General features: G+C 40.5%; 1 protein-coding gene across 1 annotated transcript in view; it reads left to right on the forward strand.

Annotated features, from left to right (window-relative positions):
* The window catches only part of MACROD2 (mono-ADP ribosylhydrolase 2), a 751315-nt gene that overhangs the window by 523594 nt on the left and 209905 nt on the right, over window positions 1-17816 (forward strand). Inside the window, exon 8 of the mRNA XM_088520560.1 lies at window positions 4745-4818. Coding sequence (XP_088376686.1) covers window positions 4745-4818 — 74 coding nt within the window. The remainder of the gene's footprint in view (window positions 1-4744; window positions 4819-17816) is intronic.

A 17816-nucleotide genomic window follows, 5' to 3' on the forward strand; every position in this document is an offset into this window, starting at 1 on the left:
CCTCAAAGTAGACAGTCCAAAAGAAGGCACCTCCTTTTCAAGTTGAGACTATCCAGAAAAATCATCAAGCTAGCAACTCATCAGCTTGTTTATCAAATCACCATGTGATCACCGCGTTATAAAGAAGAAAAAAAAATTGGCAATAGCATAGCCTAGGCTTCACATTATAAAGAAGAAAAAAAAACAGCAATAGCATAGCCTAGGCTTGTTGGTAGGATACTAACATCTCTGCTGCCAGAAAGGGGGGATTTACTGTGCTAATGGCAATCAACCCAGCATCAGTGAATTCATTGTGACTGCTAAAATACGTCTTTGACAAGATGATTATATGGGATTGGTTGCAAGATTAGACTCCTGCTCGTTTCGCAGCTGAGGGACGAGTGAATGCATGGAGTAACTCCACCTCAGGCATGCTAGGCTTTGCCTCTCATTCATTGCCTTTTACACAGTGATACAGCAGGAACTGCTAGAATTGCTATGTCCTCAGGAGCTGGGGTTTACGCCTGTGACCCTAATGAAGCTCAGTTGTTCACATGCCTGTTGCAAATCAGAAAGCATCTTTATCCCAGTAGTAATAATTGGGTTTCATAGCATAAATGTGCCTTCAGTTTAGTGTTTTTTTTCCTTTTGTTTTAAACAGAAAAGTCTTCTGTTTTCCACACCGTCTGCTGATGATGATTCCCACATACCAAGTACTTGATGCATGGTGGAAGTGCCCTGTCGTAGGGACTTCAAGGGGCCTTCTCTGTGCTTCCACAAGATGTCAATATATGACAGCTGAGCTACTATTACAGGAGCTTCCTTTATACATTATTAACTATCATTGACAAATATATAAACTCAATAAATGGGAGTTACTCCTTTTTTACAGTAATGTTTGTTCAACAGGGGGAATTGGTTTTGATTTGAGAGCGTAGGACCGGTCGAAGAACTCACACATCTTAATGTATGCATAAACATGCCAGCGTAGATAATTTTCTGAGAAAGTATGAGAAGCTCATAACCAGTCTTTGTGAGCTGTGTATTTGCTTTATTTTTATTTTATTTCATTTTTATTTTTTCATGATTTGCTTTGAAATGAAGCCATCAAAACTGCCAAATAAGTATATTATATTTGATGAGCCATTTAGAAACTATAGAGAAAGGAATAGTCTGAAATGAATAAAAAACCCATCTAACATTTAAGTTGTATTAACAACAAGTGATGCAGATCTTTTTCGCTAGAAGGAGGTGATCTACAGAAAACCTGAAGCATCCCAGTTAAACTGGCAAATTATAACATTTACCCCTGCAGCTACTGATTTGGGGGATTTGAAATTTGCCTGTTAGTATTATATCGAGGAGATATAATCTGCTGCCATCATCTTCAGATCTGTTGTATTAGAGGTTGATTATATAGTACTTGTGTTTTACTAATGGCCTTTTCATGGGGAGGCGGCATTACCAGATTAGAAACTGGACCTTTTTAATAAGGTCCTACATTGATTGCACAGAATAAAAGAAAAAGAAAGCTACCACCATCTCTGTGCCATTTGAGAGTCCCTTAAATGGATTTATATTAATTTTATTTCATAAATTCTTGTTATGCTTTTATTTATTGAGCAACTTATGGTATACATTTTCTAAATACTGTACAGACAAATCATTCGTGATAGTGTGAAAGTTTTTCTACTAAATCTCCAAAGCATAAATGGCTAAAAGTTTTTATCTGACAATAGGGAGTTCATCACGTATTTTTGATATACTAATGAAACAGGTGTACTTTGTTCTTACAAACAGAGTTGTAAGAGTAAGTTGACAGAATAAACAGGAAATTTTAAGGGAACTCCAAAATGTGTATGTCCATAGTTACTATCATCTTCCTCAGTTCTCCTCTCTGGATAATTCTGCAAGATCCTTCTATCCCTTCCCCGGGAAGTTTTGTCGATGGCAGTTACATGAACTTGCATAGCATTCCACTTGTTAACAAGCTGTTTCTCATGTCAGTGTTATAACTTCCAGGAATAAGGAGGAAAAAGTCCTGGAAACAGACACAGAAGCTTGAAAACTTTCTAAAACTTTTATAGACTGTCACAGTGCATAATATCTGCATGAGGACATACGAAAAGCAATATAAGGCTCATATAGCTAGAGCATGGGATTTTCTGGTGGGGTGTGTGGGGACATAGTCCTTCCTCTTAAAGAGTGATTTTGTTAACAACTATATACATGAAGAGGAGGAGAGGAAATATCTTAGTTTGGCGGTGGCCACACTGATGCTGGTACTTGCTAGAACTCCTGTTAGGTCACTTCCCTACAGATCTACACAAAGAGTGTCCTCTCTAGGGTGACACCAGAAGCATTCAGCTTTGAGGTACCTGGGCAAAGATACAAGAGTTTCTATAGTTGTTTCAAAGAAATTTGCCAGGATTTTGGAAAAAGAAGTGCTTCTAGAGACCCACCTGCATTACCGCCTCTTCCCATGTGGCCAGAGGGTGGGCAGGTGGAGAGCTTGGCCTCGGCCCGCTCGCCCGAGATGCCCTCAGGGTGCTAGCGCAGGGCTGGTTGCCTGTGAGGAGCCGGGTCTGTGGCAGGACAGTCTCTCTCGTCACCTCATCTGCTTTATCTCTGGTGAATCTGAGCCCTTCTCCAGAACAGCCCGTGCCAGCCCTCAGCGGGTGGGCAGGCCTCCGCATCTCATTTCACTGCCCTCAGTTGATCCCGACGTGCTCCCCGTGACTGCTTCCTCAGAGAGGATGCGGGTAAAGCAGTGACAAAACACATTTTAAAGCATCCCGCCTCGCTCTATCTCCCATTGTTGAACCCGGCCCTGTCACACAGCACCTTGTTCTGCTGGCGGCCTGGCCCATGCACCTGCTACACAGAAACCCCGAGCTGATTGCACCATGGCAATTAGCAGCAGTGCGTGCAAAGCAGCAATTAGTTTTTTTTATATTTTTATTTCTTTGCTTCTGTGGATTATATTTTCTGAAATCACATGCAGAATTCAATATTTTTTTTAAATTTTGGTGGCCAAACCATTTCTTTGGCATCATAGTTTTCAGTGTGCATAGCTGAGCCCCAGGTTTGTAGCAAAGCTGCTGTTTCAAGATGGGTTAATATAGCAGTAGCTTTACAAATAATGTACAGTTTATTCAGAGATTTATGATTCTATAAAATTGCTTGTGTTTTATCACAGCTTTGGGCAAATACCCTGCTGCAGGGAGGGAAAAACAAGCCTGGAAAGTGAATCTTGCTGGAGGGGGAATTTGTTTTCTGCTAATAAGCCATTCTGCGCATAAAGAGTGGTCTATCGTGTATCTGAAATAACTGATTTCTCCCTCTGCATGGTGTTCCCTGCGCGTCCAAACAACCCTACCATGCTCTGAGTAGGGGAATTACCATGTTCTGAAGCCCTAGTTTGTTAGATAGGATGTAATTAATTTGAGCAGATGGTCTGCTTAGAGGTTTGTTTTATTATTTGAGCAAAATGAGATTTTTAGACGGCCTGGCTTTGGGTTCTGTTAGCATTCATTAGTTTGTGGAGCAAGACACATGCTTGTATAATATCAGCGTCGTTATTAAATGTCATAAGCACGCGTGTTTCCTGCAGCAGTGGAAGTATCCACAGTAACATCTGTAGAATCTTTGCTAATTTTTCCATCTTGGACCTGCAAAAAAAAAAAAGGAGGGTTGGGAGGTATTACTTGTTTTTTAGATATATTCATTATTCTAGCTATGCACAAGTTGCACAAAGGACGAAGGTCAAGGAGTGTAGGTATGGAGGATAACGCACGAGATGATTGAAAAGACTTCTGCAGGGTCTGCATTTCAGTTGCTGGTGGGAGGGTGATGAATAACATAAAAAAGTAAAATAAAAACGGCTGTGTCTGCAGGTGCCCACCAGCTTGCAGGACGGAGTCCTGGCGCTCACTTGTGCATGCTGCCAGCAGCTCCATCTTTTCAAAGGCTGCTCAATTAATCTGACCTACCGAGGGCTATTCGTACAGCTTATGGGATTTTATTTTTAAGTCCTCACAGAAGTGATTTGCTGCCCTCCAGTTAGGAATTTAAAGGAAAATTAAATTAAGGCTGCCTAAGTAATGAAAGTATTTTTAGATTTGATAGATAGAGATGATCAAAGCAGAAAGCCTGTAACCCTGCAAAGATTTTTGATATTGTTTAGTACTGGGGGGAGTTACCATCTCTAGTATATCATGGGGTATCAGGCCTTAAATTTGTACTCTTCTGCTTCACAAATTCTTTAATCTCTAAAGTTCTTCATTATGTTTTAGGTCATAAATTAGCAGATTTATAAATCAAATAGAAATATTATTTCTATCCTTATGAGCCTACAGTACTGGGTTCATAGTTTTGTGTAGTTTTGCTGATGGATGCATTAAAGAAAGGTCTTATGCCCTAAGAGACATCTGAATTTTTCTTGTATGCCGTGAAATGTAAGCCTAGTATTTGTTAGTGTGTTACACATCTTATAGTGTTGCCTGCCTGGTGTGACGTATGTGTAACTATGTATTTGTTGTTTCTGCTTCTCTTGGGCTGTAGGCCTTTCCTAACCAGAGTTGAAAAAGTAATTTCCATTAAAAAAAAAAAAAAAAACTTAAAACTTTATGCAAATTGGAAAAGTAAAGGAATGACCAATTCTAATCCCAAAATAGAGCTAGAAACAGAGACAATCGTTCTCTTATCTGTATATAAAATGTGTGCCTTACATTTATCTCTCCTTTCCAATTTCTTCTGTTTTCAGGTTTTCCAAATGAGCCTGCAGCTGTCATTGCCCTTAACACTATTAAGGAATGGCTAAGGAAGAATCATAATGAGGTATGGAATAAAATAGATATTCTCTTTTCCCAAACTGCTTAAGATTATGGTCTTTGGCTCAAAATTGTGAAAAGAGTAAACATAGACTTGATCCTTGAAGTGCAGATTTATTCTGAGACAGATGAAATCGTGTCAGGACAATGCAGCAGAGGGGGGATTGCTATATTTAAAAGCTGTGTGGGAGCTAGAGGGAAATACCTTTGTTTGAAGCCATACCATGTGTTTCCTGTGCACTGCAATCTTTCATGGCAAGTAAAAGACTATTCTCTTTATGAAACTGCTTCTGCGTGTCGAAGTTCCATGTAATAATGGGGTCGTTCCTGGAAAGGAAACATATATAATAGTTGTCACTGCAAAGAGCTGCCAAGGTCAGTGGCTTTCCAGAGGTCACTTTGCAGTAAAGAGCTTTGTGATTATAGTATTTTTTTTCTGTCTTCATTAATTTTTGGTTTGCCTACAGTTTAGTATGCTTTTTCTCTGGAACACTTGCTAAATATCTGATGTAACTGTGAATCTTTAACAAGATGGGTCTTCTTCCAGTGACAGTGTGACGGTGATTATTTTTACATGACAAAATGCTTTCAACAGATGATCTCCTTACCCTGGTTTCCACTTTCTGTCTTCCTCTTTTTTTAGTTCTTAGCAGGCTGATAGAATGTGCTCATAGAGTTGATTTGGGGAAAAGCAGCCAAGAAGTGACAGAGCAAATAAAATAATCATGATGTCTTAAACTGAAGATATGCCTGTTTCCTTATAATGACAGCCAAGACACAGCTAGAGTTGTTGAGTATTTTTGCCTGAAAAAAATTCAATAAAGCATCCAGAGGAGAAGCGCTGGATCCAGAAGCATAATTAGTAGTATTTTTTTTTTTTTTGCAGTGTTATTTTGGGTGGGGGGTTATTTTTATTTTTTTATTTTTCTTTGCAGACAGAATCTGATATGCATAAGTATGGTTTGGTGTTTTTGTTTTTGTTTTTTGAATTGAATCAAACTAAACTGAATTGAATTGAAAGGAAGCACTACTTTGAGATTGAATGGTGAGTTGAGATTTTTGAACCTGAGTTCCAAAAAATATAGTTTGGATACTGAATCTTCATAGTACTGAACTCTTCATAGCTTCCCATGAATTAGAGCAAAGGAAGAGTTTTAGATGGGCAGTCTTCATTAACACTAAATACCTAAGTGCGATCTTAGCAAGCTAGATTTAGGTTTATATTTTTGAAAGTCAAGTCTGTTTGTATCCAATTTTTGCACCGGGCTATAAGGCTAGGAACCTACAGTTGCACTGCTTTGCCACATCCTAATTTCACTTTGTTGGGTGTTTACCATCTAATTTTAAAATGAGCTAGAATCTCCTTTTGGCTCCAGAAGCAAACTGTTCATTCTCAAAAGCTGAATATACGTACTCCTTCATTGCTTTTCTCTTAATAATGTTACAAGAAACCTGACTTTATTGGTAGACTGTGTGTGAAAAACAGATGTTTTTGGGATGAGGACTATTTTCTTCAAGGTGTTTTACTCTAAGGTTGGACCATTGCTCAACCAACAGCTGTAAAAGGACTTTCAGGACACACCTTGGGTCTTGCCTTTTTCTCCTTGCGGTCTGACTGTGTGTGGGACCTCACCCATGCCCTGCTGGTCACCTTGCCTCCTTAGCATGTTGCTTCAGCACTTCTCTTGTGTCCTCCTTAGATAAACTCCTTCTCTTGTTCTCAGGAGTCCAAATCCATCTTGAAAGGAGAAATGGTTCCCACGACATAGCAGATAATGGTTAAATTCAGTCTTTATCATATAACTTCTTTAATTTTGTCTGAGTTACAAGCACTTCGGAACAGGAATATATTTCAATCTGTGTTTGCCAAATGTCATTGTAGTTATGCTCTGCACTGAGTAGGTTAAATTATTAACGCTGAATATGCTCTGCTTCTCCTTTCCCACTTCCTGTACAACATTTTCTTTCAAGTCTCGGCCTTCTTGGCCACCTAGCTCCAAACTTCCTTCCTCACTTTCTACAAACTCCAATCTCATCTGAACGCTTTTTAAGGAAGTAGATATAGTTGGCTATGTTTGTGAAACATTTTTGTCTGAAAATACTTTGTGACTACAAAGCACTTGTTAAAAATTGCCATACTGAGCTTATACCATAATTTTGTTTGTGTGTGTTTTTTTGCACTGGTGTTGCTAATGCTCGTTAAATGGGCTTGTTAATGGGTGTTTCCCAACACCCTTGGTCAAAAACTCTCTAAGTTGAGGTTTGATGCATTTTAAGGCATGCAATGCATGCTTAAATGTTACAAGTCAGTGAATATAACAGTTAAGAAATAATCCCCAAGAGCTTTGGTTACTTTTTGAAAAAAAAGTGGAGCAGTAGGTTTCAGTCAAGTTACGCTTTGAGTGTAAAGCTATCCATAGCTTTGGCATCACTGGGTGTCACTATCTAGAAATAAGCTTATATACAGCCTTAATTTTGTTCAAGACAGAAAAAAGAATCCTTTTTGGACAATGCCTCTGTTTGGAAGGCTTTTTCACAATTTTCTCATGAGTTCAGAATATGGCATACTAGTGTGTTTTACCTGTCACAGGTACATGAAATGAAAATACTTATCAATGCTATTGAAGGTAGCAGTAACTTAGGTTAACAAAGGGATCATCAAGAAGAATACACTGATTGGGATGCTGTTCTTTAATGGGGTAATGATCCATTTACATTTATTGTCTTGGATTTGGTCTGGGGTATTAAGAAGTGATGCTACACATCACCCAAAGCTTTCCTCAAATTTCCCCATACTACTACAAAAATCAAAGGGAAATTCTGTATCAATAGCAGCTCGTACTGCAGGCAACTACATTATATAGTCTATAAATTTCCATCAGAAAGCTAGAACAACTCCCACTGAACCCACTGGATATTTAAGTCCACATGTTGTACCCTGAAGCAACATTAGTGCCAGGAGGGCAGCCTTTGGGAGGGTTGCCCATGTCTTACTCCTGGTACCTCTAAGCCCAAGTGCTGCACTGCCAGTGCCTGCTCTTGAATTGCAGGATCGTGCCTCTTTTAGACCCAGTATGCTTGCAGAACCCACATGCTGCGCCTTTGATCCCAAGGATGTTTGACAGCCATTCGTTCACTTGACATTATCCAGTGCCAGTTTTCCGAAGTAAAACCTGTAGCTCTCTGAGCGCAGGCTGTGAAACTCCGAGTACGCGCAGGAAGCCAAAATTCCAGGCTGCTCACTAGGAATTGCGCCTGCATGTCAATATGCTCAGTAAAGCCTGATGGATAAATAAGGTAGGTATCTGACAAATTTTGTAAGTCTTCTGTTGCGCTCCATGGCAGCGCTGTCTTATCTCTCACCCTGCATCCCAGGAAACTGTGACCAATCTGTGAAAGATAAGGCAATATTGTTTTCTCCTCTCTGCCTTCACCTACCTTTGATGCTATGAAGATTTTATCCAAGCTGGTATTAATTCAAAATATAAATAAATCAGTGTCTACATTCCTTAGTCAATAGGGGAGCCTGAAAATGTAGCCTATATGACCCCATTCTTGCAAACGGTGTTAAGAGCCTTATGAAGTTCCCTGTTATAGTGTTTACAAGAGAAGTGATTTGCATTTAATAAAAGGTTTTCTTACCCAAGCTCATTGTTGTGCTTGACCCTTTAGGTGTTTGCATAAAAACTTATTAGCAAGCTCAACTTCCAGCCTCTCAGATGAATGTCTCATTACCATGCAAATGGAGTTAGCTCCTTTCAGAGGTTAATTGGTACAAAGCAACACATAGATCTACTGTAATTTACCGAACGCTAAATACCAGCCAGGCAGGGCATCAACCATCATAGCGTGCTAAGTTTGCCAGGGAAAATAACAGTGTGGTAAGTAATAGGTTGTACTTGGTTGTATATAACAGGCAGCACTGTGCTGCTCTTGAAATGCAGCTCTTAGTCGAACTAATTTCTGGTTGTGTTTTACACCAAGGTCTGCTGACTTGCAGCCAGAGGGCAAATCTACTTTAGAAACTGGTAAATGGTGTTATATTGTTCCCATAGAAATCCCCTGAAGCAGGCTCCCAAGAATGGCAGTAGTCTGCAGTACCAGGTTAATTTACTGCAGACCACCTAGGCCATCTCTTTAGCAAACTACATCTTCACATCTCGCAAAGTGCTCGAAAGGCTTAATAGAATTCTGCAGAGCACAAAAGAGATTTGGATCCCATCCTCTAGGAAATTGTACGCTGTGAATCGTTTAAAAATGCACGTTAAGCTCTTTCAACAGCTCAGAATGTTTCTTTCTGGGATAACTTGGCCAGGTGAGAAGTAGTGCAGCTTGATATCCCATCGCAAAAGAAATCTGACACCTCTAGCCACTGGAACCTCCTAACTTGGGGGCTCTTCTTTGGGGGGAAGAGAAGGGATTGGTTCTGTTTTTCTTGGCAGGTATCTCTGAACATAGGCAATGCTAAACATTTTTATTCACTTTTCCTTCGGGATCACGCTACGTGTCTCAAAAGGGCAAAAAATAAAAAAATACTTGCCTTATGTCGCTGACATGAAAAACCTCGGGGCCTTTTCACTGCTCAAGGAAAGAGTTTAATTTAACAGCACATTTAGCTCAAAGTACTGTTCTTCCTCTTGCACAGTATCTCATAACGTTTATTATGAGCCCCAGCAGAACAACAAGGTCCAGGAGAGGGGGATTGCAATGCACATTCCATTGAAACAACTGATGCATATTAAAAGCACAGAGATGGAAAATAAATCAACACATTCCTGACTCTTTTTCATTAGAACCGCTACTGCAGAGATACTTTTTCTTATTTTGCCTTAGGTGGGTACGATGTTAGGTCCATGGGTTTTAGCAAGCGCTGTACTGTTCTTATTTTTGATGGTGGGATCTTGCACATTTCTAGCAGAACAGGATGAGCAAAATATGGCTTAGGTAGTGAGTGGACCTAAATAGGTCTTAGCCATTTGGAATATCCTTGTGTTTTTTATACCTTTCCTTTCCCCTCCCTTGGGTGGTTGCAGCAACCTAATTTTGGCTCCTTTGTCTTCGGAGACAGTTAAACAAAGTGGCATCTTGAGAGGAGGTCTTGTCTTTTTCTCCACCGAGCGATGCAGATGGAGACAGAGAATCTTGCAAAATGTTGTCTGATGCAGTTTTCTTTAATGTAACATCAGATACATTCCCTCAGGCGTAGCAACTGCATCTCTACATTTATTCCAAAAAGGGAGTTGAGCAGTGAGCTAGCTGACAGTATTCAATTAATGAAAGCAAATATTTTTCCAAAAAATGAGCAAATGCAAACAACTTCCCCTAAGATAGTCTTACTTTTGTTTTTGCCCGACTAGTTTTTCATGCTTACAGTTTTACAGTTGTCAACGAAACTATGTATAATTTTGAACAAGAATATATTTATGCCTAAGGTAAGATCTTTTATGACAAGTTTGGGCCTGCGGTGACATGTATTTATTTTAAAGTGTATTTATTACTTAGAAATAAAACTCTCAAAATATGGGCTTATATCGAAGCTCCTGACAGATCTTCAAGGACAGCGAGGCTGCCGGTAAAAATGTGTGCAGCTATTTTGGTAGATCTTGTCTGCCGCTTTCATTTGATTAACATAATCTTCCCCCATCCCCTCCAAAACACCGTTCTCTCGGGTAGGTTAAAAAATGATCTCCTTTCTATTACTACATCCTAATTAGGGGATAATCATATGCTGCTCTGATTGAAATGAAAATCAGCCATCATGCCACTGTCATCTCGCTGAAGTTGAGGGGAAAAATATTGCTTTCCAACTTGTACAAAATTAAACTGGTACTTGCTGCATGTAGCTCCTGTCTTGCTGGGTGCAGAGAGCTCTGACGCCATCCCCAGTGCCCAGGCCCAGCTCTCATCCCTGCGGACAAGCCATTTTCCGGAGGGATGAGTAAGCTACCAGGCAGCAATCCCCCCAGGCACGTGCTGCACAGGTGCAAGGCTGAGAACAGTGGTCGCTGCAGGCACCACTCTCTTTATTAAGCTTAGAAAGCCTTTTTTATTGTTGTTATATTTGTTCTGGCTATTAAGAGAGGAAGGCAGGACAATGTCCCCCTTGGAGAGACCTGGTCAGTGCTGGGCTCCTCTCGGGTCCCCTTGTCTCTGCGCTTGTCACATGTGACCCCAGGAGAGGACACGGCTTCCATGACCCTTTCCCCCCTCCCCTCTGTTGATAATCAAGGAAACCCACATGTCCTGTGCATATAAACACAGGGGAAAAAAACAATCAGTACATGTTTGCAAAGATGTGCATAGCAGTACACTTAGTGTCCTACATAAATAATGAACTTAGGTAGCTCTATTAGGGCTAATTGGCACCACTGATACAAGGCAAGTCTCTGCGTGAGCTCTGTTATGTTGATCATAGTCAGCTGTCTAATAAGGCAAGTTAGAGCACTAATTCTTTCAGTGCAGGAACTGGGAGGATCTTTGCTTGCAGTTGGGAGGCAATTCTGATGCCAGGGCACTGAGCAGCTCTAGAAGCGCGTAGCTAAACTAGCAAAGGTGTCTCGGACAGATGACTGAGATTTGGCCCTGCTTCTTCCTTTGCGTGGGGGATTTGTCCACCTCGTCTCCGTGTTTTTGGATGGCCTGGTTTCTGTAGAAATCTATGCCAAAAGACATTTAAGTATAAATTGAAAAGAAAATGATAGAAGGTTTTCCCCTTTTCTCCCTCCCCCCATTCTTTATTGCATGTCCAAAATGTGATGAGAATGCTGCTTTATTTCAGTGATTTGCTTTTAGTGGGGAATTCCAGTAATTTCAGGTTGCATCTCAAATCTGCCTAGTGCAGAAGGGCCCAGCATATTCCTCAACGTGCAGGTATGGAGGAATAAGTAAATAAATGAAGAGTAACAGCCCATGTGCTTCCAGTTTGGCTGCAAAGGTCCAGGGTGGCATGTGAGGAGAAAATAATAAGAAAATACAGTATTATATTGACAAGTTGCTTACCACAGCAAGCATCAGGTCACCCTGTAAGGGACCCAAACTGATACAAGGTAGCTAATGAGTGATAATGAATCAGTGGTTTCCATAGCACAATCCTTGGTCATTAATATGGAACAATTTGTTTAAATCCAAAACTGAGCGTGGGTAAAGAATGGCAACTTATTAAGTCATCAGGATAAATTATTTGATTTGTTCTTTTATTTGGAAGTAATACGAAATGGAAAATAAATTGCTCTTAAGATCAGCTATGAATTTCTGCATTTCAGAAAGTAGCAATGTTCCAAAACTGTGCTCCCTGGCAAGAGTTTTGGAATAAAGGCTGCAGAAACCCCCTTCTGAGACTCGGACCTTTCTCCTCCTCTAATCTCTCACAAGACACCAGAAGTTAACTTGAATTTTTACGAGAGAACCTGGCAGCACTCACAGGCCGTTTACAGGCATCTAAATCTAAATTGGGTTCATTTACATAAGTCTTTCTTTTCTACATTAAAAAAGGAACTCATCTGCTTTGAGACTAGTAAATAACTGGAAAAGATGTGCAAAATAATCAATGATTAAGAAAGCAAATATTGGTTGAGGATTATGGCAGAATTAAGTAATTTTAAAAGTGGTATAATTTTTGCAGTGGACATCACCCCCACGACGGAGTATAAATATGACATGCAGTTGTACCTAGTGCATAGCCATGCTGGGGTTACCCGTGTTGTTCTGCTTCTCCCTCTTTTTTCATCCTGGTTCAGGAATGCATTAGAGTAATACTGAAACTCATCCTCATTCCTCAGTTCCCCCAAGTATGGGATGCTTATCTGAACCAGAAGTCCTGCTTATATGTTTTGTCTTGGTTATTAAATTCAAAATGCCACATGCTAATGCGCTGCCATACCCTTTAATACCATAACCTGAAATAAAATCCTTAGGACTAAGCAGCTACATGTTTATCCCTGGTGAAATATAGACGCTAAATCCAAGGGGGCGGGTGTTTTTCTCTGTTTTCTCCCTCCCCTCACAATAAAGTCATATCTTTTGGGAGCCCATCTTCAAAGGTGAGCCCATCTAATGAGATGTGGGAAAGTGTTTTTCAGGTTCTGCATTCCCTCCAGGCCTTTGTCATTCAGCTTTTCCATATGCTTATTAGAGCCTGTATATTTAAGTTTCAGGCTCATTATGCGTTTTCAGGTTGGGGGAAGGGTATTATATATCCCTTCCAGCCTCTTCATCAGGAAATTCCACCTTTTGTTTAAAGTCTCTTTGGGCTTTGTAAGCCAAAAGGTTAAAAAGTCTCCTTCATCTAATTGCATAATAATCTTGTCCTTTAGCTGAGTTACTAATGTATAAATGCTATTTTATTCCTAAAGTACAGCATGTTTGATTAACTTCATTAATTCTTTTTAATTTCCCCTTGTTTTGCAAGAGTACATGTCAAATAACTCTTTCCTACATGGAGAAAATCTTGGAATTTGGTCGCTGCTTACTATTTTGAACTGAATTTACAAAAACCTTGCCCTAAGATGAAAGAAACTTATCACATAACACTTTGAATCCCCTGAATTTAATCTTATAACTTGATACCTATCAGATGATAACCTCCTCCCTGTGGGCATTTGAACAAACATCTTCCTTTGGGACTGCATGCTAATATATGATGTGTATTATGATAACCTTGTGACGGGGGAATCTTTCAGAAGGCACAACAGAAATTATATGTTTTAGTCTGACTGACTTTCATTGTGACTTGCCTAACTGCTCTTCTCCATTCCCTACTATAATTGCTCCCTATAGACACAATATTAAGTTCATTAATATTTACTAAGCAAATATATTTCCCTTCAGACAGCTGTGGCATAACTGCCCTTGATTTTTGTCCAATTATATGAACACTGACACAGGTTTATATAGCATAAGTGCAAAATCTAATTAATATGCATACTTATATTAGTGGATTACCCTAGGCATTTTTTTTCCAGGATGATTTCTGTGGTGCATATCCTATCAGAATAAAATCTCATTGTAACTACAGGTTGCTTAAGCATGTATGCTCTTCTTCAGGATAGGATCCGTGTCTTCATGGAAATTTGGAAACCACCTGGCATGCATAAGGTACTGAGGCCCCTATTAGCAAGATGGAGATGTGGAAATAAGAAATTGCAGTACCACAGATGGTCAAAGATACTTTTTAATTCAAAGCATTGTGCCTGAAACCAGAGGGTGAGCTTCTACAGACTGAAGCTAGTCCTCAAAGCTCTCCTGAATTTCAGCAGAGAGAGAATTTTTGCAGCACAGTTGTTAATGAGGAAGGGCAGGAGACAGTTCATTTAATGATGACAGAGTTAGACCATGTTTGTTACAGGAGGCAGATGAAAAGACTAATTTCTGCAATATTGAACAACAGTGCAAACCCTTACAGGAATAATAATTGTATATTTACTGGAGCATGTGTTGGGATATTTTGGATTCTGAATGGCTCCCTTTGAGACATGTATTGAGGGCCAGTCCCGTCACATACAATTTACAGCCGTGGTATTACCAAAATAAACCTAGTTTGTGTGATTCCCCAAACAAGTGGAAGCTGAGAGGGGGACTATTAGAGATCAAAGAGCTCTTTATAGACAGATAATAACAAGTATGTGTATTGCTGCAGTGCTGGATTGCTCAGGGAGATGGATTTTCCAAGTAAGCAGTAGGTAAAGCTGCCTTTATTGGCAATGTTTGGTCACCTTCTAGGTTTTATATGTGGGAAAGACAGACCCCGCTGTGGTCCTGTGAGTTGGGGTCTGTCCCATAGCCCTGAGCGAGGTCCAGAGAAGTTTCTTGATCTGGTTTTGGCTGCAGCTCCGCTCTGCTCTCCCCTGGCTCTCACATCTCTTTTTTCTAGTTAGGGATTTCACATCCAGATGTTCCTTGTTTCCCTGTGTGAAGTTGGACAGGTTAGATCAGTTCTTTGCCCTGCATGTTTGCTGTTGGCAGCCTTCTCCAGATCTCTAAAATGGCCCAAAAGATGTTACTTCCCGGTGCAAAAGAAAGTTGCACTTGACTATGACAACTAATATGCAATTAGCAAGGCTTTTTTTTTTCTTTCCAAGTGTTTTTTTCCTGATTACTTTTAGAATTTGAATTTACTGAATGGTTTGAGGATTCTTTTTGGAAAGGAGAGGGCAGCATGTTTGCTCCATGAACTTTGATGATTCTTCCCACAGGGACACTGAGAAGCACAGGCAGTTGTTATTTATAACAAAATTGGACGTGAAACGCCACCAAACCACTTGCTATCGCTGAACTATAATGCGGCAACCCTGCTTTAATGATGTATTATTGTTTACCATGCCCTGCAATGCTGCTCAGACCTTTAATTTGTTTAGAAAGCAATGAGATTTGAACTTAATTAGCTTAATTACAGTGTGTCTTTGAATGCAGTCCATATGTTCCAGTTAAGGCTATTTAGAGATGAACTGCACTTGCTGCCCAGGGTCCCAATGGTGTCGAGTAGGGTGTGAGGAGGAAAGGCCGGGGGATGTGCAAAGGCATCAGCGTGATCAGAAACGCCAGTGAGCGGAGGAGCAGAGAGTGTGAAAACCCCTTGCTCCTTGGCACCGCTGCTGAGACCACCAGAGGGTCAGGAAAATATACATAAATGCCAAGCCATTTTGGGCATTACATTTATGCAGGTTCCTCGCATACAAGTATGTGGCAAGCAGAGCGCTTTGCTGGCTGGACGGCCTCTGCGGGCCAGTGCTAAAAGAGGTTGGGTTTGATTTGTGAACTTAAAACCGCTACTGAGCTAATTAACGCGATAGGGAAACGTGTGATAATTATTGGGAGAACTGGGTCATCACTTCTTTCTCCGTGAGTCTTCCTGCACGTTGCGGCACAAAGCCGTGCTTCCTGTTAGTCGTGAAGATGTTCTGGAGATGCAGCACGAGCATTTGGCCGGCACTGGTTAATTGATGTATTATTGTACTCAGCCCGGGCTGCTGGGACTGCATAAAACACAGATACCCAAACCTGGAGTTATTTCAGCCTAATACTTCTCTGAGTTGATATGTCCTGATTCAAGAGAGGAACTTGCTAGGATACATGGAGAATTTTGGTCAGAGGAATGCAGAAGGAACCTAATGAATTTTGTCCACAGGGATAGTGTGTAAGCGACTGCGGAGCAGGGCAAGACGCCAGAGCCTTCCAAGCACTTTAATCCGAGTGACTAAATGACACAAATCCATTTACTTTGCAGATTGAATCCAGGCTGCTCTATCAAAAAATTGGAATTAAAGAATTGACAAGTAGCTTAAGAAAGCACCCATATGTGTAACCATGGCATACTGAGTCATTACTGCCTTTTTGCCCCCCACAAAGACATTGAAGAAGTCTCATCCTGCATCTGCAGCACCTAGGTGGAGATTTTGCTTTCCTCTCCAGAAAAACTTGGATGAGGCACAAAATAGCAGGCAGCAGCCTCTAGTGCCAATCGCTCCAAGCATTCATGGGCACATCAAGGAATTTCTTCTTGGGGAGGGAAATGGAAGGCAAGGGCTTTAAAGGAGCTGAAATTTGGACCAGGGACCATTTTATTGTACAATTAATTGCATAAAATAGGCTGGCTTGAGCTAGAGCTCTGAGTGTTTCTTTTCCTCTGTGCATTATTGGATATACCAACCTGTTTCCTCTGCTAGTGTCCATCTACCAAGCTCTGTTCAAGCCATTCTGCATCTGCTGAGTAGCCAAACCCTGGTTCTTATGAAGCCTTTGACTATGTATTATGCTATAAGAACACACAGCCAGGCTCTGCTCCCTAAAGAAATGCAGGCCAAGATTTATAAGGCAAGAAAAATCATACTGCGCTTGCTTTTTGAAGTAATGATGGCTAATCTGAACTTTCAGCGCTATTATTTGAAGCTTGTTAGAATGCATTGTGACTACTTCTCACAGCAGCGGGGTGTAAGAGTAAAGAACCACCATAATATTTTGGGGACCTCCTTGCATTTTGGCAGTTTGCAAAGAAGCTTGGAGTGGGGTCGTTCTAGTTTTCATAGATTGTGATCTGAAGGTAAAAGATGCAGATGTGGAAAAGCTGAAGTCTGTGAAGAAAACAGAGTAAGCTCTAGAAAAGCCTTTATCATTGAGTGACGTAGGAACAAAATAGTAAATGAAGTAACAGACATTGTTAGTGAACAGCCAGGATAAAATTATATTACTCTGAATGCTCGTATTTTCTGCATTTTTAGCAGTGTTTTAGGTTGAAAAAGGGAGAAACTGCTCACTTGCAAATTTCCAGATTCAGTTTTTGAAAGAACGACCCTAAACACCACAACTTTCCCAAGCTGGAAGAATTCAAGTTTGAACCAAATTATACCCTGATGCTTCCTACAGCTGAACACACAGGGATCCAATTCACTGTGTGAAAAACATGATTGTATATTCATTAAATGATTTTAAAGTAGTAGTTCATTTGGATGATGCATGATGGCTTTTGGGCGTATTTTTAGCACTGTAGGTCGTGGAGTGTCTTGTTCCTTGCACTCTACTTATATGAGAAACAGGTTTGACTGAAGGATTAAGAAATAATGTAGAAAACACCAATATTTAAATCACTGAAAAGTTCTGCTTGGTTGAAATGAAACAAACATGGCTGTCCTGTTTCAGAGGGACTTTCACTGAAGAAATACAGAATTCTCTCAGTTGAGACAGCTGACTCTATGTGGTCAACATAGCCTAGAAAATACTTGTGTAGAGAAGGAGCATGGCTGTTTTCTCAGGGGTCCGCAACCATCCCACTTTTCCAGGCAGCATGGGAACTTCCTTCAGTGATCCATAGTGGGGTCTGATGCTGAGGCTAGCAGGTTCCCAGATTATAGCTGCCTTCATTTTGTTCCATTCAGGATAAGAAGAAATATCATTCCTTGTGGCAGAAAGAGACAGTTCTTTTGTAAGTTCTTAAATGCTGATGTTTTTTAACCATCTCAGAATACTCATGCAACGGAGAGAAACCTGTTTTCATGCACTGGAAGTGGTTTGCAC

Source organism: Tinamus guttatus, unplaced genomic scaffold (assembly GCF_059628265.1).
Source record: "Tinamus guttatus ecotype Peru unplaced genomic scaffold, ASM5962826v1 Tinamus_guttatus_pri_ptg000090l, whole genome shotgun sequence".
Classification (NCBI taxonomy): Eukaryota; Metazoa; Chordata; class Aves; order Tinamiformes; family Tinamidae; genus Tinamus; species Tinamus guttatus.